The 25,808-nt window shown below is 40.1% G+C and overlaps 2 protein-coding genes and 1 long non-coding RNA gene across 3 annotated transcripts in view; 1 reads left to right on the plus strand and 2 right to left on the minus strand.

The window, feature by feature from the left end:
• Positions 1-25,808, minus strand: part of LOC140607990 (uncharacterized) — a 202,933-nt gene that overhangs the window by 60,173 nt on the left and 116,952 nt on the right. The window lies entirely within an intron of this gene.
• The window catches only part of LOC140600296 (uncharacterized), a 45,715-nt gene continuing 20,435 nt past the window's right edge, over positions 529-25,808 (minus strand). The window contains exon 6 of the mRNA XM_072768460.1: positions 529-9,471. Coding sequence (XP_072624561.1) covers positions 6,941-9,471 — 2,531 coding nt within the window. The 3' untranslated portion in view covers positions 529-6,940. The remainder of the gene's footprint in view (positions 9,472-25,808) is intronic.
• LOC140600390 (uncharacterized) lies at positions 12,562-14,452 on the plus strand. The gene is made up of 3 exons (XR_012003654.1): positions 12,562-12,924; positions 13,293-13,413; positions 13,560-14,452. It is a non-coding gene; the product is annotated as an uncharacterized lncRNA (long non-coding RNA).

Below are 25,808 nucleotides of genomic sequence, written 5' to 3' on the forward strand. Positions count from 1 at the left end.
ACTGCTGTTTTTTCATACTTTACTTCTTGTGGCTGTTTAATCCCACTTTCTCTTTTATTGTGCTCCACTATGTTTCTTTGACATTTCATATTGACAGACTTTGATGCCATTCTCATTTCCTTTTTATGAGTTCTACAGGGTTTTTTCTTTTTGTGACCCTAGGGATATCTAAAGCCTCTCAAAGCTATAATAAACCATTGTAACCTGGTATTGTCAACAACATACAAAACTCTACTGTTTGTCATTTCTACTCCTTCACCCAATTTATGTCACTGATATCCCAAATTCCATCTTTTATGTGGTGTGGTCTATAATTTAGATATATCATTTTTCGCTTTATTCTTTTAAAAATTTCTGTCACATAAATAAAAGTGATTTGTGTTACCACTTTACAATAGTCCACGTTGCTATATTTGTGGAGTTTTATATTTTCCTGTGGTTTTAACTACTGTTTAGAACCTTTTTATTGTAGGTAGAAAGATTTCCTTTAATATTTCTTATAAGGCAGGTCTACTGGTACACTTCTAGTAGTTTTTCCCCGGGAAAGTTTTTATTTCTCCATTTTTGAAGGATAGTATGGCAGATACAATATCTTTGGTCGATATTTTCTGACCTTTCAGTACTCGAATATATTATCTCATACACTTATTTATACAAGTTCTGCTGAGAAACCATTAATATTCTTAGATGAGTCTGTTGCACAAGATGAGTTACTTCTATCATGCTGTTTCAAAATTCTTTCACTTGTGATTTTTGAGAGGCTATCTATCTATCTATCTATCTATCTATCTATCTATCTATCTATCTATGTATTCATTCATTAGAGACACAGAGAGGCAGAGACATAGGCAGAGGGTGAAGCAGACTCCCTGTGGGGAGCCCAATGCAGGACTCAATCCCAGGACCCCGGGATCACGCCCTGGGCCAAAGGCAGACACTCAACCCCTGAGCCACTGAGGTATCCCATTTTGATTAATTCTTTTGCTGACCATTCAGTGTCTTTTCAATTCAGTTATTGTACTTTTTTAGCTCCCAATTTCTGTTTAGTTGTTTTTTTAGACTTTCTGTCTCTTTGGATTTTCATTTTGAACATGCATAGTTTACTGGTACCATGTAGTTACTGGTCTCCTCTTCCTTCATGAACACTTTAATGATCACTATTTTGAATTCTTTGTCAGGCATTTAATTCTTCTCTATTAATTTAGGGTCAGCTTTAGGGTTTTACTTTCTTCCTTTTGTTGGAACATGTTTTTCTGTCTCTTCATTTGCCTGGTGATCTTTTGCTGAGATTTGGGAATTTAAAAAACAGCCTCTGGTCCCAGAATTTATGGACTTGCTTTGTAAAGGAAAACACAGACAGCAGCCACCTGTGCAGTAATTCTGGGACCTGTGACACATATATTCTGGAGGTGTATAATGTCTGAGTGCTTGTAATTTCACAGTTAAACAATTGTTTGTTGTTTCATATTCACTGCATACGATCATTCCTCTCCTGATGTTCTTCAACTCTGCATTCTCTCTGGTGTTTGAACAAGCACTTTCCTTTTCTCTGAGCAGACACCAGAGTACATCAAGGGTGTTCTCATTCCCTCAGCCCTACATGTCATGCATGACAGAAACAAGCCCCACCAGGCAGCTGCAGTGAAGCCAGATTATGGCTCACATAGGTCCCTCATCTTTTCTGAACAGTCTAGAGTTTTCTCACAGTCTTGCCATGAAGTTCCAGGTAGGGTGAGCAGCTATTGTGGGCAATGTAACAAAATTTCCTTTCTTCAAACCGGCTCTTCTTCACTTGTTCTTACATGAGGTTGCTGTATTCTCCCAACTGGCTTGTGGAGCACTCAAAAGGCAATTTGGTTAGTTCGTGTCCTCATGGTGGAGCATAGTCCTGGTGCTTCCTATTTCTGTATTATCCTAATATCCTATGTTAGATATTCATTTTCTACATTAACATTTTATAGTATATACATGTAAGTGTAGTACGTGGGATCATTTATTGGTATCTTTCAGTTATGGCTTCTCATGGCACCCTGGGATTGTTGACAAAGACAGGCAAAAAGATTTATTACATAAAGTGCTATTGGGAAGACATGGAAGCTGTGGCTTTGAGATCACAGTTAGTGAAAGACTAACAAGGTGATGGCAGGAAGTGAAGAGCAAAAAGAATGTTATTACGGATATAACTAAACTGGGACGATTACCATTAATGGAATCCTTACTGCCTAAAGAAATAGAGAATAGAAAACATTCTGAAGGAAACCCCATTTGAAGACAGTTATGTTTGCAGGACGCCTGGGTGGCTCAATGGATGAGCGTCTACCTTTGGCTGAGGGTGTGATCCTGGAGTCCCAGGATCAAGTCTTACACGGGGCTCCCCGCAGGAAACCTCCTTCTCCCTCTGCCTGTGTCTATGTATTTCCCATGAATAAATAAATAAAATCTTTTTAAAAAACGATAGTTATGTTTGCATAACAGTGTGTTTATAAACCCAATACCCAATTCCATTATTTAAATGTACTTATTCTCTGAAAAGAAATTCGGAACGTTACTTATTCTATGCTGAAAGTAATGATTTGAACCATTTCAATTATAGGAAGGATGGATTATTCAAACATTTATACAAATTACAAATATTAAAATGAACATAAAAGGCCTAGATATATTTGAGAGATCTTTATGAGAGTTCATTATTCTTGTAATAAAAAAAAAGACTCCAGATTCCAAAGTCCCTAATTTTGATAAACAAGGGCTTGTCTTTATCCAACCATCACTGTTCGTTAGATATCACACAATACATAATTTGTGGCTTTTAAAAAAGATTTTATTTATTTATTTATGACACAGAGAGAGAGGCAGAGACATAGGCAGAGGGAGAAGCAGGATCCTCACAGGGACCCTGATATAGGACTCAATCCCAGACCCCAGGATCACACCGAGCTGAATGAAGGCAGACGCTCAACCGCTGAGCCACCCAGGTGTCCCACAAAATTATTTTTTATTTATTTTTATTTTTTATTTTTTTAAAAGATTTTATTTATTTATTCATAGAGACACAGAGAGAGAGAGAGAGGCAGAGACACAAGCAGAGGGAGAAGCAGGCTCCATGCAGAGAGCCGGACCTGGGACTCATCCAGGGTCTCCAGGATCACGCCCTGGGCTGTAGGCGGCGCTAAACCGCTGCGCCACAGGGGCCGCCACAAAATTAGTTTTTAAAACTGAGTCATATATATCCAAATTTTGAACCAATCAACAACAATCCAATGCACAGAAAGATTATGTAGCTCAGAGAGCAGAAAGCAGTAAACAGAAATGTCTTATCAATACGAATACTATGTGAATATACATACTACAGCCTTAATGTAAGAAAGAAATCTTAACTATATGTGTTAGCTACCTTTCTGAAACATTAAAGGAGTATGCTTTATATTTAGCAAATGCCTATACAGTATATACAACTTTAAGGCATATGTAAGGTACACTGAAAGTCTGAACCAACTAGAATGTAAGGTTTTCTTATGTGAAGATGTAAATTTCAGAAAGAAACCAACTTGAAATAAGTCCACTATCACAAGTATTGCAAAGGTGACCCATACAAAGCCTATCATTTGCCAATTCTATACAAAGAAAAACAGCCCAATCATAATACCAGAAATCTTATCAAAGGGCATTGTGGTAAGCTGCTTGAAAGGATAAATAACTTATCTGAGGGATTACAATAGCAAATAACAATGCAAATTACATAACATGTGAGAAAAATATGCAATGTATATTAGCAAGAGGTTAGGAAGCTGAATACTGTGGGAAAGGTTTATAAGCCTGTACAAGTCGGTTTCGAAAAAGTATTGACTGCTTGTTATAGCAAATGACCAAGATTTTCACTGCAACAGTTTTTCCCCACATCAAAATCAGAAAGCAATACGTCTTTCACCAATTGTTGTTCAGTATTTTGTTTTTTTCCCCCAACCCTCAGAACACAGAAATCGATGTTTGAATGTTACTCATTTAAGGGACTCCTAGATACCGTGTCCATAAACCTTATACAAGCTGAAATTGAGGTACATGGACAAACACCATCAACATTTATGGGAAAAGGTGTTGTTGTTTTAAAGATTTTTATTTATTTATTCATGAGAGACACAGAGAGAGACAGAGAGGCAGAGGGAGAAGCAGGGTCCATGCAGGGAGCCCCACACGGACCCGATCCTGGGTCTCCAGGATCACACCCCAGGCTGCAGGTGGCACTAAACCGCTCTGCCACCCAGGGGGGCTGTCCTGTTGTTGTTCTTAAGTGATATTACCTGAGTTACATAATCACACTCTTCCTGTCCTTCCAAAACCAACATGTGGGAAATCCTCTTTAGCATTCTGCCAAACACCAAGTAATTAAAAGCTCTGCACAAAGTGACCCCTTTATTTTATAAGGACTTTTTCCCACCCCTACACCTTCAATCTGCGTATGCTTTTACAGCTGAAATGAGTCTCTTGAAGACTACACAGCTCAGGTTTGTATTTTTTTCCATTCAGGCCATCTAGATCTTTGGATTGGAGAATTTAGTGCCTTTATATTTAAAGCAAGTATTGGTACAGGTATGGAATTACTGTTGTCATTTTTTCATTGTTTTCTGACTATTTAGAATTATTTATCCCTTTCTTATTCACTTGCTCTTTATCTTTGTTATTTAATGATTTTCCATGAGGGTATACTGCATGTTTTCATTTTATGATTACCAGGAGGCTTAAAGAAGACAGCTTAGAGCAATTTTAACTTGTTAACAGCTTACTGTTGCATACTAACACATGTTCAGGACTGTGCTAATTCTTTAAAAATACGGATGTACAGTTGGTTGTCATTTTAGGGAAGACTTAGCTATTCTCTGATTATCTGTGAGGATTTCTTCATTTCAACACATCAACTCATACTCTCTAACAATTGCTATTATGAAGATAGATCAGTAGTTTACTGAACTGCCATCTTTTTTTTTTTTTTTTAAGATATTATTTATTTATCCATGAGAGACACAGAGAGAAAGCCAGAGACACAGGCAGGAGAAGCTGGCTCCTTTCAAGGAGCCTGATGCAAGACTTGATCCCAGGACCCTGGGATCACAACCTGAGTGAAGGCAGTCGATCAATCACTGAGCCACCTAAGTGCCCGTAGTCTGCCATCTCTTTTACCTTAAAAACTTACTAGTAAAACATTTTTTTTGTAATATTCAGAAATTTTTAAAATTTCAAATGGAGAATGATGCTGAACACGTACTTCATACCTGGAATCAATGTTATGACCGCAAGCAGAATATCCATTTAGATTTTCTTCATATATTGGGATGCATGGGTGGCTCAGTGGTTGAGCGTCTTGCCTTCTGCTCAGGGTGTAATCCCGGAGTCTCAGGATGGAGTGCCACATCGGGCTCCCTACATGGAGCCTGATGCTCCCTCTTCCTGTCTCTGGCTTCTCTGATTGTCTCTCATGAATAAATAAAATCTTAAAAAATATATATTTTCTTCATATACTGCATGTTGTATGTCCTTAATGTTCCATGGAAAATTAGGTATGCATGAATTCCACTTAAGGAAGAAGGGCATCTCATATCTTTGATGCAACAAAAATCACTTCCATAGTTTCACACACCCACTAGGAATAAATGAATTTTCTGAAGAGTTGTGACTGCAGAAACACAATATTTGCAAAAGTCACAAATCTCATATAGGGTCAATGAAAACAAAAACAGGGACGCCTGGGTGGCTCATCAATTGAGCATCTCCCTTCGGCCCAGGGCGTGATCCTGCAGACCCGGGATCATCGGGCTCCCTGCATGGAGCCTGCTTCTCCCTCTGCCTGTGCCTCTCATGAATAAATAAATAGAATCTTGAAAGAAAAGAAAGAAGAAAGAAAGAAAGAAAGAAAGAAAGAAAGAAAGAAAGAAAGAAAGAAAGAAAGAAAGAAAGAAAGAAAAGAAAGAAAGAAAGAAAAACACATGGCAATATACCCACGCAAAAATCCATCCCTTCTCTTTTAACACATGATTGCATAAACATGGTCTAACTTTGTATTAGTCCCTTTTTAATGTGATGTCTGAATAGAGTGACAGATAAACTGCTTTGTACTATGAATTGTGACATTTATTGACATTTTATATTCAATTAAAAACATTTTTATTTTTACCTTTCAAGTTACTTTTCTTCTCTGAACTGTGAGGTTTCCTAAGGTATAACATACTCTCCTCTTTCATTATGTTGCTACACTTTGAACCAAGATTGTGTTTTGGGATACTGAGTAAGGATTGGATTCCAGTTAAAGATTTGGCCACTTTCTTCCCATTTCAATTTTGTTTTTGTATGATAACTGTAATATGAAGCAAGTTATGACTTCCAGCTAGCAGTTTGATTCGTTCAATTTTCTATTATTTTTCCTCAGTATGAACTCAGTGATGCTGAGTGACGGTTGAACATCCTGAAACCTTTACCACATTCTTTACAGTTATAATATTTCTCTAGTATGAATTCTATAATTATGAGAGAGGCTTGAGCAATATTAAAGGGCTTGTGAATGTTTTTTTATTTTTTAAAGATTTTATTTATTTATTCATGAGAAACAGAGAGAGGAGAGAGAGAGAGGCAGAGACACAGGCAGAAGGAGAAGAAGGCTCGATGCAGGGAGCCTGACGTGGTATTCGATCCTGGGTCTTCAGGATCACACTCTGGGCTGAAGGCAGCGCTAAACCGCTGAGCCACCTGGGCTGCCCTAATGTTTATATTTATAAAAATCACTTCCACTATCCATTCCTCTAATAAGGAATCCTCTAATAAGGTGTAACATTGCTTAAGGGTCTTGTCACATTCTTTACACATGTATTAGTTATTCTCCGACATGAATGCTCTGATGTAGAGTTAGGATTCAACAGTTCTTACAAATTCTCTCTTAAATTGGAAAAACTGCTCAGGTATGAATCCTGTGATGTCGAGTAAAGCTTGATTGATGGATAAAGGCCTTCCCACATTCTTTACATTTATAAGGTTTATCACCAGTATGCATTCTGTGATGCTGAGTAAGGCCTGAATGATGGATAAAGGCCTTCCCACATTCTTTACATTTATAAGGTTTCTCTCCAGTATGAATTATATGATGTCGAGTAAGGTGTGAGTGCTGCTTAAAGGCCTTAGCACATTCCTTACATTTATAAGGTTTCTCTCCAGTATGAATTCTCTGATGTTGAGTAAGGCTTGAGTGGTGGTTAAAGGCTTTGCCACATTCCTTACAATTGTAAGGTTTCTCTCCAGTATGAATTTTGTGATGCTGAGTAAGGTTTGATTGCTGGTTAAAAGCCTTGCCACATTGTTTACATTGGTAAGGTTTCTCTCCTGTATGAATTTTGAGATGCTGAGTAAAGTTTGATTGATGGATAAAGGCCTTCCCACATTCTTTACATTCATAAGGTTTCTCTCCTGTATGAATTCTGTGATGTTGAGTAAAGCTTGATTGATGGATAAAGGCTTTGCCACATTCCTTACATTTATAAGGTTTCTCTCCAGTATGAATTCTGTGATGTTGAGTAAAGCTTGACTGGTGGTTAAAGGTCTTGCCACATTCTTTACATTTATAAGGTTTCTCTCCAGTATGGATTCTGTGATGTTTACTAAGGTTTAAGTGATGGTTAAAAGCTTTGCCACATTCCTTACATTTATAAGCTTTCTCTCTAGTATGAATTCTGTGATGTTGAGTAAGGCCTGACTGATGGATAAATGCCTTGCCACATTCTTTACATTCATAAGGTTTCTCTCCAGTATGAATTTTGTGATGTTGAGTAAAACTGGATTGATGGATAAATGCCTTGCCACATTCTTTACATTCATAAGGTTTCTCTCCAGTATGAATTTTGTGATGTTGAGTAAAACTGGATTGATGGATAAAGGCCTTGCCACATTCTTTACATTTATAAGGTTTCTCTCCTGTATGGATTCTGTGATGTTGATTAAAGCTTGATTGATGTATAAAGGCTTTGCCACATTCTTTACATTTATAAGGTTTCTCTCCAGTATGTAATTTGTGATGTCGAATAAGGTTTGATTGGTGGTTAAAGGTCTTGCCACATTCTTTACATTTATAAGGTTTCTCTCCTGTATGAATTCTGTGATGTTGAGTAAAGCTTGATTGATGGATAAAGGCTTTGCCACATTCTTTACATTTATACGGTTTCTCTCCTGTATTAATTCTGTGATGTTGAGTAACGTTTGACTGACGGATAAAAGCCTTGCCACGTTCTTTATATTTATAAGGTTTCTCTCCAGTATGCATTCTGTGATGCTGAGTAAGGCTTGATTGATGTATAAAGGCCTTGCCACGTTCTTTACATTTATACGATTTCTCTCTAGTATGAATTTTGTGATGTCGAGTAAGGTTTGATTGCTGGTTAAAGACTTTGCCACATTCTTTACATTTGTAAGGTTTCTCTCCAGTATGAATTTTATGATGTTTAGTAAGGTTTGATTGCAAGTTAAAGGCCTTGCCACATTGTTTACATTCATAAGGTTTCTCTCCAGTATGAATCCTGTGATGTTGACTAAAGCTTGAGTGGTAATTAAAGGCCTTGCCACATTCTATACATTTGTAAGGTTTCTCTCTACTACACACGGTCTTACGTATGCGTATTCTTGATGACTGACTCAACAGGTTCCCAGGTTTAGTGTATGTGCATGGGTTTTTTCTCCCATGAATTGTCTGATGATCACCAACACCGGTGGAGTGGTTAAGATCATTTTCACAATCATTATATTTATAAGGATTCTCTCTCCTATGCATACTGTTATATACAAGGTTGGCTCTTTGATGAAAGACGTCCCCCCATGTATTACATTCAGAATGGGTCTCTGGAGAATGAGTCCTCAGATGTTTATCAACATTTGAGCCTTGATTACATTTTTCCTCAGATTCACTGCCTTGAGCAAGTCTGTCTTCACTGAAAATGGTCTGGTAATTTTGTAGGGTTGAGTCCTTGGTGAAGGACCTCTCAAACTGAAACCACCTAGCAGTTGCTTCTTCATCTATAAATCTCTGATGTTTAGACATATTTGACTGAAAGGTCGGTCTAATCCTATTTTCCAGATTGTTCAAATTATTATCTTCAGCATGGTAACTTTCTAGATTTTCTACATTATCTTTCCATAAATATGTATCTTTGAATATTTGATTTGAGCTGTTGCCTACAGAAACACTCTGCTTTATAGAACTAGTGGCCTTAAAAAGAAAGGTTTTACACAATGTTTTATATCCTTCACCATGTGGGGCAGTGAGATTCTTATTATGGGCAGTAGCCTCAATTTGGATATATCCTTTATGATCATTGTCCCAGTCTATCATTAAGTGTAACTTCTCAAGGACACTATGTTTATATGGACCCACTGACACATTTGGAAATGAAGCTTCTTTGCACAGCTCTGACAGGAAGCTTGGGGTGTCATGTGAAGATACAGCTGAAAAATATTGAATAACAGAAAAGGCAAGTCATTCCACTTACTACTTTCAGAAGAAAATACTGATGACATCTATATACAGCCATCAAATCAGTCAGAGAATATCAGCAAGATGGTTGAGGAGTCCTCAGGACTTCATCCCTCCATGGACACATAAACTTGTACACAACATACTGACCACATAGCTTAACAGTTAATTCCATAGTGTGACACAAACCACTTTCCTGTAGCTCAAGTAATCATGAAAAGTACCATAGGAGCCCAAAATCAGCAGAGGGAAGGAATTTTTTTAAAAACTATTTTACTCATTTGAGAGAGACAGACAGAGAGAGAGAGAGAGAGAATGAGCAAGGGGAAGGCCAAAGGAGAGGGGCAAGCAGACTCCCTGCTCAGCAGGGAGCATGACACAAGATTTAAACCCAGGACCTCGAGATCATGACCTGAGCTGAACTCAAACACTTAACTGACTGGGCAATCCTGTCACTCTGTGGAAGAAAGGAAACTTAAACATAAAACAGAAATGAATAAAATGGGATTTAGGAAAATATCAACAATACGAGGATTTGGTTTTCAGAAAAAATAAAAATAAAAGTTGATGGACATAGAACTAAAGTAAGAATGAAAGAGGAAACCAACTAAAATAGGAAGAAATGGTATAACCAATACTACAGAAATGAAAATAATTAAAAGAGGCAATGATACATATATATGCCAAGGAATAAATACCATTGAATGGATATAAATACCCAAAAAGGGGGCAGCCCGGTGGCTCAACGGTTCAGTGCCTCCTTTGGCCCAGGGCCTGATCCTGGAGACCCAGGATCCAGTCCCATGTCGGGCTCCCTGCATTGAGCCTGCTTCTCCCTCTGCCTGTTGTCTCTGCCTCTCTCTCTCTCTCTCTCTCTTTGTTTCTCATGAATAATTAAATAAAATCTTAAAAAAAAAAAAAAAGATCTAACTTACCTGGACTCCATCATGAAGCAATTTCTAAAACAATCTCAACTGATCTACGCCTACTAAGTAAATTGACAAAGTAATTTTAAAAAACCTCCGAACAAGGAAAAATCCTATGCCAGATGAATTCACGGGATAATTCATACAAATATATAATGAGAAAGTACTTCAAATATCCTCAAATATTTGCAAGGAGTAAAGAGAAGGGAGAAAATGACAACACTCTCTGGGACACCAGCATTAGCAGGTTATCAAAGCCATAGGAGAAACTACAAGTAAAGAAATCTACAAACTACTATCTGTGAGGAATATTCATGCAAAGTCCACAATGAAATAATGCAAACGGAATCAAAAGCACACTTTACCATTTTACAACATGATCAAGTGAGAATCTTCCTGGAATTCAATACTATCAATTTGAGACTGCACATTAACAGGAAGAGGATCATAATAACTAACCGGACACTTTGAAGAGATTATACAGAGATTTTACTCCATAGTAAAAGGAAGTAACTACAACAAAGCAAATAAAACCAAGAGTTGGTTATTCTCCTTCCAACCAGAAGCCTACTGTGAAAATGACATAAACTACCAAATTTTGGAAAGTATGTAGATAAGCCAGAAATCCCATGTGCTGCGATGTGTGTGAAAAGTGGTATAAAGATTGTGGGATGGAGTTTCATAGTGTCTGTTAAAGCTGAATAAACCTATTTACCAACAATTCACTCCCATACACACACACACACACACACACACACACACACACACACAGAGGCAGCAGATATATCTACATTTTTCACACTTAAAGACAAATTATAGATTTTACATGCCAGTAATAGTCATGACAGTCATAGACTGAGAACCATTCACTTGCATATTAATACTAGAACGATGCAGCCAGTTGATATTCACATGATGGAACTGGATCCATCCAACTCTAATGAATGGTGCACAACAACATGCAGTGATACATAAATTTACAGGCAAGAGACAGAAAGGAAAAAAATGCCAATTACAAAAGAGTTCCCGTCACCTGATTACATTCACGTAAAGTACAAAAACGAGGACAGGCACCTATTCCTTACGTGTTAAAGGAGTGTTGAGCTTTTGGGAAAATTACTAAGGACCTCAAGGGGAATTTTAGAGGACAAACAAAATAAAGTTTCTTGAGCTCAATGGATTATAGAGATGGGATTCGGTTGTGAAATCCCACTGAACTGTTCACCTACGATCTCCACATGTGACTTTACTTTTAAAAAATGTCCAAGAATAAGAGATGTATATTAAAAGATCAGTGTCAGGGCACCTGGGTGGCTCAGTGGGTTAAGCATCTGCCTTTGGCAGAAGTCATGATCTCAGGGCCCCAGGATCCTTGCTCAGCAGCAGGGAGTCTGCTTCTCCCTCTCCCTCTACTCTGTTCTCTCTCTTTCTCTCTCTAATAAATAAAGTCTTTAATCAAACAAACAAACAAACAAATACACAAATAAAAGTGTCATAATGTATGCTGACAAGTTGAAATTAAAGTTAGGAAGGAACTTCCCACTGTGACTAAATTTTCATGGCATGCATGAATTTATAGCTAAAGCAATATGGTACTGAGTATACAATATTCACAAAAAAAGAAGGAAATATAGAATTATTTTCTTAAAATTCATATAGGAAAACACAAAAAAATTAAGCGGATAGAGTGTAAAGTAAAAACACGGTAATTCCAAACCCCAACATCTCCATTAGAATATTAACATATATAAACTAAATGTTCCTGGTAACACTAAACTTTGCTTGAATATATTCCGTTGGAATTTTCCTAGAGTTGTAACTGAAACGTGAGGATGAAATTGGAAAAAAACTAAACAAAAAACAAAACCGTGTGTGATAACCAATTAAACATGCTGCATGGCAAAAATAAATATGATGTCGAATAATTTTTAACACTGAAGGAGTCTGTCACTCTTCTTCATAATGTTGTTAAGTATCTAAATGTACTCCATTCTATCTCATCAATAACACATAATCAGTGTGTGCATATTTATATACACATATAAACATATACACACATACATACATGTATGTAGCAAGACATTCATTGTTACCTCACGAGATATAAAAGTATTCATCACAGAGGGTTGACATCATAAAGATGGTGACATAGGTAGATCCCACTTCTGTACTTCTCATAATAAGCTCAACTAGCAACTATACACATAAGACATCACTGGGCAATTCTCAGGACTCAGGGGTGATGCTGAACACCCCCTGGACTACAAAGATCAATAGGGACAGCATCAGAAGGTTAAGTGGAGTCGTTTCCCTATGACCACAGTACACTTCTCCATGGGCCAGCACAGTGCCCCACCGTGGGGGACCACCTAGAACTAGGGTTCTTCTCCCAAGAAGAAAAGAGCCCAGAGTAGGTCAATGACACCGTGGGCATTGTGCCTTGGGGAGGATGGCTTTTCCTGAATGAGTCATTATCCTTCAGTGGAACCACTTTAAAATGTGAGTATAACATGATACCCAACTTTATTTTATCAGTTTTGACAACTGATAAAAATCCTCTTTCCACCTAGATCAGGAAGGGTGTTAAGGACTGCATGGGCTGTGAAACCACATAGGGATATCAAGACTAAAAACTGGGTGGGCCATTTGAAGCATCCATGACTGGTGACCTGCTCCTAAGATATGCAGTGCTTTGCACACAGTCAAGAACACAGGACTAGATTGATCATGGGGCTGAGTGGAAGTGAGGGAGGGAGGTTGTGCCAGCCGTGGGTCACCATCCCTGGAATGTCAAACATGTATAGTGAAGCAGATCTATGTGGGGGTTATATACCTGGGATATCAGTGTTTCTTCTTCTGCCTATTAGTATCCAAAAGCCTTCTTCATCATCAACATCGACTCTGCCAGATGACACCTTAAACCTATGCCCAAAATGTTTAATCATCCGTATCCTCTCTCCACCCACTCCCACATCTGCACCTGGAAAGGTATAGTTATCTATGTCACCCAATAGCAGCTAGGTCTGAGGACCACCAGGGAATTCATTAACTCATGTGGAATGGATCTGACTGCCTTGAATCCCAGAAAATCACATTCCTCAAGTCCCCATCTCTGTCATTTTATTCATCACTAGAAGCTACTTAAGACATTGCAGTGACCAAAGAGAGCTCCCGACCAGAACTTCCCCACGTTTCAAGAGTTGTCCAGGATCACCTGGTTGGTATGGTCGTCTGGGCATCTGCCTTGATCCCAGAATCATGGGATCGAGCCCCACACTGAGCTCCCCACTCATTGAGGAGTCTGCTTCTCCTTCTCCCTCTGCCCCTCCCCCGACTCCTGCAAGCTCTTGCATGCTCTCTCTGTGTCCCTTTCTCATATAAATGAAATCCCTTGGGAAGCCCGGGTGGCTCAGCGGTTTGGCGCCGCCTTCGGCCCAGGGCCTGATCCTGGAGACCCGGGTCCGAGTCTCCCTGCATGGAGCCTGCTTCTCCCTCTGCCTGTGTCTCTGCCTCTCTCTGTGTCTCTCATGAATAAATAAATAAAACCTTGAAAAAAAAATAAATGAAATCCCTTAAATTGTTCATACTTGCTTTCACTAAGCCTTCTCTCCCTCTCGAAGGATACCGTTAGCATGTCTTATCTGTCCTCACAACTCTTAGTACCAAATGCCTGAAGTAGTCCTGTGGCCCACTGATGTGCTTCCCGGTCTACCAAGGAAGTGGTGACAGCATAGTATTTAGATCTCAGATATGGCCTCAAATGATCCAGTTACCAACCATTTCCGACTCAATTAAAAAAAGTAAAGCTCCTCCTAAGAACCTACAACAGCCTGTGTGGCTTATGTGGGAGGGAGAGAGCAGTGACAATGGGGTCTCCATAACATACAAAAGGAGGACAGCTGTGATGCCACACACTATAAAGGAGAGGAAGACATGGAAAAACTGGGAATGATTTGGAAACAAAACAAGTAAAATTTGTCTTTCTAAATTTACAGTCAGTAGTGCAGACTTGGACAGGTAGTCTCTCCCCCCCATGAAGAATTCATGTCGGTTCTTTAGCCTAGATATTTTTCATCTCGCCTTGGGCTGTGTCATCACTCCCAATAAAATATTGTCTTCTTATGTTTAGAACATCTACCACACCCCGAGCATTGTCCCAACTTGGTCTCTTCAAATGAATGTTAAAACATCCCATGACTCATGAAGTCTCCACGTCTTCACGTAAATCAAACTGTTATACGAAAGTGACTAACTTGGATGATGTCACTTCCAGGAAGGGAAAAGAATAGTAAGTAAAGAAATCGCACTTAGCGTTCTTCTCCAATTAAGAAGGAAGAAATGAAATGTAGCAATTAAACTACATGGAATTGAATATGCTCAGTGAGAAATTACTCCCACATTCGGATGAATTTTTGAACACCATGTCATTTCATGCAAACCATTCTTAAAATCCCTAAGACATACAAGCAACAGTTCCTGAACATTCAAAACAAGGAAAATTGAGTAGATCCTACATGAGTAATAGGTAAGTAGATGAGACACAATTTGCCCGGAGAGATTTTCAAACCAAGGCATACGAAATTTAGGAGAAATAAATTCAACGCAACGTATAGAAAATTATTCCCATCAGGAATCTAGTAAACATTTTTGTTTACTAGGAAATCGTGAAGTTTGAAAATAACCTTCTTTGCCCCAATATTCCCTTTCCTTCTGGAGATATAGGTATACCCACACATATACACACAGGTACTTCTTCCTAGTTACTCTACTATTCTGAAATATATCTTGGGATGCCCGGGGGCGGGGGTTAGTGGTTCAACATCTGCCTTCGACTCAGGGCATGAGCCCAGATTTGCGGGATCGAGTCCCACATCGTGCTTCCTGAGGAGCCTGCTTCTCCTTCTGCCTATGTCTCTGCTTCTGCCTGTCTCTCTGCCTCTCGTGAATAATTTTAAAAAATCTTAAAAAGAAAAAAAAAGAAAAAAGATATATCTTTAGCTTTTTTTTAAACGTTTTTTAAAAAGATTTTATTTATTTATTCATGAGAGACACACACAGAGAGAGAGAGAGAGAGAGGCAGAGAGAGAGGCAGAGACACAGGCTCCATGCAGGGAGCCCAATGTGGGACTCGATCCCGGGTCTCCAGGATCAGGCCTTGGGCTGAAGGCAGCGCTAAACCGCTGAGCCGCCTGGGCTGCCCATATCTTTAACTTAATATAACACTTTGCATTCTGTGGATACCAAACCCATAAATGTTGTCTTCTCTATGCTCACCAAAACAACATAAACAAAGAAAAATAGCGATCGAAAATTCTGTAGATATGGCTTGTAATTATATGTGTATTGACTTTGTTCAGTTAACAGTTTTGAAGTAGGACCCCTGGGCATTGGATGATGAGCCAAGGTTCAATAAAAGAAAACAAAGAAAGGGAAATAAAGTTTACTACTCATAGGTACTGGAGGATGTAAATAATATGCCTTGAGAGACAGCATGAAGGGTTCAAGATTGACTGCAGGCAGAGAAAATGACCAAGAAGTGGGGCAGATGCCATGTTTCGAGTCCACGGTTGGAGTGCTTTCGAGTTCCTGGGCTAAATCTAGAATGCAAATCAAACCAAAATGAGTAAGATTAACTGTGCAGGGATCTTCTCTAAGGGGAGCTTATGCTAAATACTGCCAGCAGACAGCTCTTTCACAAACACTATAGAGGAAGTCCTATCAAAAGTTACCTTTACTTGTGACTTGGGGGCCTTTTATCTAGTGTTATTTGCCACTGGGTAGAACTAGGGTCCGTTCAAAGCCCCTGCAGGCAGTGTGATTATACAAAATGCATTCCAACACAGCATTATCAAGAAATCATTTAGCCACACGCTCAATAATACATCTATATCATCCTTATTACAAACATCATCCTGGGGTGCCTGGGTGGCTCAGGTGATTTAGCTTCTGTCTTCAGCTCAGCTCATGATCTCGGGGTCCTGGGATCAAGCCCTACATCGGGTTCCCTGCTTAGCAGGGAGTCTGCTTCTCCCTCTCCCACTGCTGTTCCCCCTGCTTGTGCTCTCTCTCACTCAAATAAATAAATAAAATCTTAAAGGAAAAAAACCCATCATACTGCTTTAGCAGTAGTATAATATAAGGAGGAAAACATACATCACATAAACTTGGGGAAAATAACCTCAAATAGGGACGCCTGGGTGGCTGAGCAGTTGAGCTTCTGCCTTTGCTCAGGGCATCATCCTGGGGTCCTGGGATCAAGGGATGGAGTCCCACATCGAGCTTCCTGCATGGAACCTGCTTCTCCCTCTGCCTAGGTCTCTGCCTGTGTGTGTGTGTGTGTGTGTGTGTGTCTCGTGAATAAATGAATAAAATCTTAAAAACAAAATAACCTCAAATTATTTGAGGTTTAAGACCACAGGGAAAAAAGATTATTAGTCATAGCATCCCACTGCTCTAACAAATACAGGTGACTCCTGAATACAGCAGAGGTTCAGTGTGCGAACACCCATGCAGTTGAAAATCCATGTATAATATGGACTCTCTAACACTTAATTTTAATAGCCTCCTGTTGACCAGAAACCTAATCAAAAACAGTCCATTAAAGATGCCTAGGTGGCTCAGTCTATTAACCGTCTACCTTTGGCTCAGGTCATGATCCCAGGGTCCTGAGATCGAGCCCAAATCTGCTCTCCCTCTCCCTCTACTGCTCCCCCTGCATATTCTCTCTCTTTCTCTCATTAAAGAAAAAAAGTCAATGAATATACATGTTATTTTACAGATGATAATACTACAACAAAGGATGCTCAAAAAAAGACTATTAAGAAGAGCAGAGGAAAGAGAAAATACATTTACAATACTGTACTATAGGGATCCCTGGGTGGCGCAGCGGTTTGGCGCCTGCCTTTGGCCCAGGGCGCGATCCTGGAGACCCGGGATCGAATCCCACATCAGGCTCCCGGTGCATGGAGCCTGCTTCTCCCTCTGCCTGTGTCTCTGCCTCTCTCTCTCTCTCTCTCTGTGACTATCATAAATAAATAAATAAAAATTAAAAAAAAAAAAAAAAAAAAAAAAAAAACAATACTGTACTATAAATAAATCTCGCTATAAGTAGACCTACACAGTGTTCAAACTCACATAGCACAAAGGTCAAGTATACTTTGTGTTCCTGTCTCTTTACCTACAACCTTGATGAAGTTGGGGCAGGCTATGGTTGGTATGGGATAAAACTTCAATCCAGGGCAGAGCCCAGTGGCTCAGCGGATTACCGCTGCCTTTGGCCCAGGGCATGATCCTGGAGACCCGGGATCCAGTTCCCACATTGGGCTTCCTGCAGGGAGCCTGCTTCACCCTCTGCCTGTGCCTCTGCCTCTCTTTCTCTCTGTCTCTGTCTCTCTGTCTCTCTGTGTGTGTCTTTCATGATTAAATAAATAAAATCCTTAAAAAAAAAAAAAAAACTTCACTCCAGATCACTGTTAACACATTACAATCCATCCAGTGTTACTAATTAAAACATATAATTTCAAATGCACTCTAAAGACACCACTGCCACATCACCATGATTCTTAGTCAAAATACCCATTATAAGCATTCAAGAACCATTCTTGTTCCTCAGAGGTAATTTTCTGTGAATTCTGTTCTCAATGCCTTTTCTTATTTTTTTTTAAGATTGTATTTATTTAATCATAAGAGACACAGAGACAGAGGCAGAGACCTAGGCAGAGGGAGAAGCAGTCTCACTGCACAGAGCCTGAGGTGGGACTCAATCCCAGGACCCCCAGATCACGCCCTGAGCCGAAGGCAGACGCTCAACCACTGAGCTACCCAGGCGTCCCTCTCAATGCCTTTTAAACAGAGACCAGGGCAGCCCCGGTGGCCCAGCAGTTTAGCGCCGCCTGCAGCCTGGGGTGTGATCCTGGAGACCTGGGATCGAGTCCCATGTCCAGCTTCCTGCATGGAGGCTGCTTCTCCCTCTGCCTGTGTCTCTGCCTCTCTGCCTCCCTCTGAATGAATAAATAAATAAATAAATAAATAAATATTTAAAATAAATAAATAAATAAATAAATAGAGACCAAGTATGGAGTCGAAGTGGACTTAAAATAATTTTATACCCTTTACAGAATAGCTAAGTATAATTTCCTCAGACATCTGTGAAATCTCTTTATTTGAACGGGATAACTAATATTCTTGACTTCTACCAACTGCTAATATAAAGATACATCCAGATGTTAATGAACTGCCAGCATAGTCTCCTTAAACAGCAATTGGCAAATCTATTTATTTTTTTAAGATTGTTTATTTATTTAAATACCCACCATTCGCTTTGACGTGGATGGAACTGGAGGGTATTATGCTGAGTGAAAAAGGTCAATCGGAAAAGGACAAACATTATATCGTCTCATTCATATGGGAAATATAAAAAATAGTGAAAGGGAATAAAGGGGAAAGGAGAAAAAATGAGTGAGAAATATCAGAGAGAGACAGAACACGAGAGACTCCTACCTCTGGGAAACGAACAAGGGGTGGTGGAAAGGGAGGTGGGCGGGGGGTGGGGGGTGACTGGGGGATGGGCCCTGAGGGGGGCACTTGATGGGATGAGCACTGGGTGTTATGCTATATGTTGGCAAATTGAACTCCAATAAAAAAGAATTAAAAACATAAAAAATAAAAGAATTTGATGTCAGAAAGCCAAAAAAAAAAAAAAAAGATTCTTTATTTATTTTAAAGAGAGAATGAGTGACCACGAGATGCGTAGAAAAAGATGGAATCCCCAACACACTCCACCCCATGAGGAGACTATGGTGATGATGCCTGAGATGATGACCGGAGCTTAAACCAAGAATCAGATGCTTAATTCACTGAGCCACCCGGGTGCTCCTTGGTAAAACTATTTAAAATTCAGGATGTTTCTTTATCTTATGTTCCTTATATCTTAAAAATTATTTTATCCATTTATCTTCTTTTTTCAAGATTTTATTTATATTTATTTTTGAGAGACACACACAAAGAGAAGAGAGAGAGAAAGAGAGAGGCAGAGACACAGGCAGAGGGAGAAGCAGACTCCATGCAGGGAGCCCAAAGTGGGACTCAATCCCAGGTCTTCAGATCAGGCCCCGAGCCAAAGGTGGTGATAAACTGCTGAGCCACCCGGGCTGCCCTCCATTTATTTTTTTAAGCTTATTTATCTATCTATCTATCTATCTATCTATCTATCTATCTATTCATTCATGAGAGACACAGAGAGAGGCAGAGACACAGGCAGAGGGAGAAGCAGACTCCATGCAGGGAGCCCAAAGTGGGACCCAATCCCAGGTCTTCAGATCAGGCCCCGAGCCAAACGTGGTTATAAACTGCTGAGCCACCCAGGCTGCCCTCCATTCATTCATTCATTCATTCATTCATTCATTTATTTATTTATTTATTTATTTATTTATTTTTAATTTTTTTTTAAAACATTTTTATTTATTTATGACAGTCACAGAGAGAGAGAGAGGCAGGGACATAGGCAGAGGGAGAAGCAGGCTCCATGCACCGAGAGCCCGACGTGGGATTCGATCCCGGGTCTCCAGGATCACGCCCTGGGCCAAAGGCAGGCGCCAAACCGCTGCGCCACCCAGGGATACCCATTTATTTTTTAAGCTTATCTATCTATCTATCTATCTATCTATCTATCTACCTATCTATCTATTCATTCATGAGAGACACACAGAGAGAGGCAGAGACATGGGCAGAGGGAGAAGCAGGCTCCCCGCAGGGAGCCCGATGTGGGACTCCATCCTGGAACTCAGGGATCATGCCCTGAGCTGAAGGCAGATGCTTAACCGTTGAACCACCCAGGCATCCCTATCCATTTATTTAGAGAGAGAAAGAACATGTGGGAGATTAGCAGGGAGGGCCTGAGGGAGAGGGACAGAAAGATCCCTAGCTGATAGGGCTGAGCACTGAGCCCAATATGGAGCTCCATCCCAACTTCCCAGATCATGACCTGAGTTGAACTGAAGAGACAGATGCTTAAGCAACTCAGCCACCCAGGCACCCTTCTCTTACTTTAATGTAAATGATGACTCTCTGAACACTTACTTCATCATGATTTAGGTCACTCTTCCTCATGACCCACAAACAGCATCTCCATGTGGACTTTCTTCATAAATTGTAAACCACAGTCTCCTTCATCGTGTATGCAAAGTAGGCATGAATGAATTCCCCACCAAATAAGAGCCCCTCATGTCTGTGAGACAGCCACAATCAAATCACCTTGAATGCACCCACGCAATAAAGGCACAACACGAGATGACTTAAGAGTCAAATCAATACTATTTGCCATGCAAAAACTCTCAAATATGGTCAAAAGAAAATAAGACACACTAATACCCCTCCCCAGACATCCATCCTCTCTCGATCCTTTCAGGCATATTAGCAAGTGCAGCTGACCTTTGAATAAGTGGGTTTGAACAGTATGGGTCCACTTACACATAAGTTTTCTTGATACGTACTTCTTGAAGTACTGTAAACATGTTTTCTGTTCATTATGATTTCCTTAACATTTTCTTTTCTCAAGCTTACATTATTATAACAATGCCATAATAGGGATACCTGGGTGGCTCAGCGGTTGAGCCTCTGCCTTTAGCTCAGAGTGTGATCCCGGGTCCAGGAATCGAGTCCCACATCGGGCTCCCTGCAAGGAGCCTGGAGCCTGCTTCCTTCTCTATCAATGTCTCTGCCTCTCTCTCTGGGTCTCTCATGAATAAATAAATAAAATATTAAAAAAAAAAAAACAATGCCAGATATAGTACAGAAAACATACTAAGAATGGGATATTGACTGTTCCTGTTCTGGAAGGCTTCTTGTCAACAATAGGCTATTTCCATGGATAAACAGGTATGGTTTTATGTATGGGGAGTCAAAAGTGACGAGCAGATTTTCAACGGTGAAAGAGTTGACACCCCTAATACCTGCATTGTCCAAAGCTAAAATGTAATTAAGTGTTTGAACTTTGGATTTTACTCCATAATAAATATCCTAATTTAGAATCATGTGTGAAATAGACTGATCTTTTGCTTTCTACAGTGAATTCTTTGATTGATTGATTGATTTAAAGATTTTATTTATTTATTCATGAGACACACAGAGAGAGACAGAGACAGAGACACAGGCAGAGGGAGAGGCAGGCTCCATACAGGGAGCCCTACATGGGACTGGATCCCGAGACTCTAGGATCATGCCCCTGGGCCAAAGCAGGCGCCAAACCGCTGAGCCATCCAGGAATCCCCTCTTATTTATTTTAGATTTCACATTCCCATTACATAGTTAGACAATTATTTACATCTTCAATATTCCATCCTTCATGAAGGCTTCCTTCTTCTGAAGTGTGTATTAAGAACAAAGGTTTTCATCATTCATTACATTTCTAGGGTTTCTATCCAGTATGCTTTCTCCTGTATTGAGTAAGAGTTTGTTCCCTGTGAAGACTTTGCCAACATTCTTGACATTTGTACAGTATCTCCACAGGATGTATTATCTCATGTCGAATAGTTTTCATTATGTATTAAATGTTTTGCCACATTCTTTACACTTGTAGGGTTCCTGTCATTAGGCATTGTCTGATGTTCAGAAAGTTGTAGCTTCTGAACAAAGCTTAAAGGCTTTGCGCATTTTTTTTTACATTGGTCAGCCTTCTCACCAGCATGTATTACCTTATGATGGTAAGTTTTGAGTAGTGCTTAAAGGCTTTGCCACAATGTTTACATTTGTAAGATTTCTTCCCATTATGAAATCTCTGCTGTTGACTGAGTTTTGAAGACCAGTTTAAAGGTTTGCCAGAGTTACTACATTTGTAAGTCTTCTCTCCAGTGAGGACACAAGGATGTAAAATAAGATTTGAGCTTTCATAAAAGACTTTCCCACATGTATTACTGTAGACTAGTTATCTGGAAACTGAGTTTCCTGACCCTTGATTATTGTTTCTCCCCAATATATTCCACTGATAACGTTCTGTCTCGAGTATAAACACCTCAGTGATTATGGAAGATAGAAAGGCTTTTAGTGAGGACTCTAAGTGTATAACACATAAAGATAAAAAACGTGGGACACCTGGGTGGCTCAGCGGTTGAGCGCTTGCTTCTGCCCAGGGCGTGATCCTGGGGTCCCGGGATCAAGTACCACAACAGGCTCCCTACATGGAACGTGCTTCTTTCTCTGCCTGTGTCTCTGCCTCTCTCTGTCTCTCTGTCTCATGAATAAATAAAATCTTAAAAAAAAAAAAGGATAAATAACTTGCTCCAAATTATGTATTATGTGATAACTATTAAACAGTGATGTCTGAATAAAGACCCCCCTCCCCCGTGTTTATCTAAATTAAAGACATTGAAAAAGGATTGATTATGTATTGGTGGAAGAATAATGAACCCTCTGAAAAAGACTTCCCAAATCAGTCACATTTAGAATTTTTTAAAAGATTTTACTTATTCACGAGAGACAGACAGAGAGAGGCAGAGACATAGGCAGAGAGAGAAGCAGGCTCCTCACAGGGAGCCCGATGCGGGACCGGGCCCCGGACTCTGGGATCATGCCCTGAGCCAAAGGAGACTCAACCGCTGAGACACCCAGGCGTCCCACATTTAGAATTCTTAGCTTTCTTTCTCCATGTCTAACTTTCAGACATGTCTCAGTGAATGACTGATCCAATCTTATATTTCAAATGGTTTGAATGTTATTTTCAGGATGGACTAGGGGGGGTTTCCAGAATTTGCAAATGTTCTTTCAGAGAACAGGTATGCATGAAAATGGAATTTGGCCCTCGGGTTCAAAGATACCGTTCTGCCAATGTGACTCACGTAAGGTGGGGTTTCCCCCCTAAAGTTTTATATCCTTGACCTCTTCTGGTAGTTGAGATTTCATTACGGGTGATTTTCCTAGTTTGGTTATATCCATCGAAACATCCTTCCTGCTTTTCCCTCCCCCATCCCTTTCCCAGACATTCATTAATTATAAATACTCAGGGCCACAGCTTTTGGATCTTCCTATATAACAATCTTCTTTGCCTGTCTTTGCTAACAAGCCTAGGGTGTTATGGAAAGACACAACTAAAAGATACAAAATAAGTTTTTCCACTTACTAAGCTCACATGCATGTACATTAAAATGCTAATTTGCAAAAGTAATACCTATCATAGGACATCAGCAACTGAGGAATTGGAAACACTTAGGGCTTTGCTCCTCCATGGAGACAAAAAAGGACCAAATTACCTTTTAGAATGCTCCAGAAGCCAATGAGGAGAGCACAGCATCCCCAGGCAAGTACAAATGAAGAAAGGCCATATCAGAGAGACAAAGGAAGTTTTTGACACTTGCTCCTTGCAGCTAGCTGCTCAACCTGTCACTCCATGGCCACATTGTGAGAAAACTCTTACAAAACAGTGGCCTGTATGTTCAATGATCTGGCTCCATTATAGCTGCCCGAGGAACTTGTTTCTGTCATGCATGACATGGAAAAAAGAGAGAGTGAGAACACCCTCTGGAAGCAGTGTGGTAGCTGCTCAGACAAAAGGCGGGCATTTGTTCAAACAATGGAGAGATAATAGGGCTGAAGGGAAAGAGCCAGGAAGGTATCATGAGCTATAAAGCAGTAACTGCCCTTTTGTAACGTGTAAATAACAAAAACTCAGACATGACATATGCCCAGCATATGTGTGACAGGTGCCAGGATTACTATTATGTGTGTTCTCTACAAAGAAAGTACATAATCCTGGGCCCAGAAGCTGCTTTTCTATTTCCTTTTTTCTTTTTCTTTTTTGTTTTCGTAATTCACAAATGTCAACAGAAGATCACATGACACAAAATAGAAAAATGTCAGGCAGCCCTGGTGGCTCAGTGGTTTAGCGCCACCCTCAGCCCCGGGGCCTGATCTTGGAGACCCAGGATCGAGTCCCACGTCGGGCTTCATGTGTGGAGCTTGCTTCTCCCTCGGCCTGTGTCTCTGCCTCTCTCATGAATAAATAAATAAAATCTTAAAAAAAAAAAAAAGAAAAGACAAATGTGTTCCAGTCACAGGAACAAAATATATACCCCAAACTGACCCTAGATTAATGAGGAACTATTAATTGGATAACAGAGAATTAACTATGAAGAGAAAACAGGTATGTGACTAAATGATCTCAGAAAACTGTGTGACCAAAATGGAAACAAAAGAGACAAAGTATAACTATCAACCAACCAGGAACTGGGAGCCAAAGAGTACAATCACTGAACTGAAAAATACACTAAGGAAGGATGCCTGGGTGGCTCCCCGGTTGAGCTTCTGCCTTTCACTCAGGTCATGATCCTGAGGTCCAGGATCGAGTGGCACAGTGGGCTCCCTACAGGGAGCTTGCTTCTACCTCTGCCTGTGTCTCTGCCTCTCTCTGTGTCTCTCATGAATAAATAAATAAATAAATACAACCTTTAAAAAAAAAATACACTGGGCATCCCAGGTGGCTCAGCGGTTTACGCCACCTTCCACCCAGGGCATAATCCTGGGGACCCCGGATCCAGTCCCATGTCTGCCTTCCTGCATGGAGCCTGCTTCTCCCTCTGCCTGTGTCTGCCTCTCTCTCTCTCTCTCTCTCTCTCTCCAAAAAAAATAAAATAAAATCTTTAAAAAATATAAATAAATAAATAAATAAATAAATAAATAAATAAATAAATAAATACACTAAGGAATGAGCAACACACTTGCTCAAGCAGAAGAATGAATCAGGCTCTCCAAAGACCCTGTTTTTTTTTTTTTTTTTTTAAGATTTTATTCACTTATTTATGAGAGACACAGAGAAAGAGAGAGAGGCAGAGACACAGGCAGGGGGAAAAGCAGGATCCATGCAGGGAGCATGACATGGGACTCGATCCGGGGACTCCAGGATCACACCCCTGGCCACAGGCAGGCACTAAACCACTGAGCCCCCAGGGATCCCCAAGACCCTTTGTTTTAAATCACCTATTAAGAAGACCAAAGAAAAATGTGGAAAAGGACATGGCCTGGGGATCCATGGGACCCCAACAAGTGGGATGATATGTACATTAAGGGGACCCCATAAGGAGAGGAGTGAAAGGGGGCAGAGAGTTTACGTGAAGAGCTAAAGGCTTCTACTTCACACATATGTGGAAAGAGGCAAATTCAACAAGCTCAGTAAACTCAAAGTAGGATAAATGTCAAGACAGAAACACAGTGACACATTACAATTAATCTATCAGAGATGCCCGGGGGGCTTAGCGGTTGAGCGTCTGCCTTTGGCTCAGGGCATGATCCCAGGTCCGGGGAAGGAGTCCCACTCTGGGCTCACTGCGAGGAGCCGGCTTCTCCCTCTGTCTATGTCTCTGCTTCTCTGTGTGTCTCTCATGAATAAATAAATAGAA

This window comes from Canis lupus, chromosome 1 (assembly GCF_048164855.1).
Source record: "Canis lupus baileyi chromosome 1, mCanLup2.hap1, whole genome shotgun sequence".
Classification (NCBI taxonomy): Eukaryota; Metazoa; Chordata; class Mammalia; order Carnivora; family Canidae; genus Canis; species Canis lupus.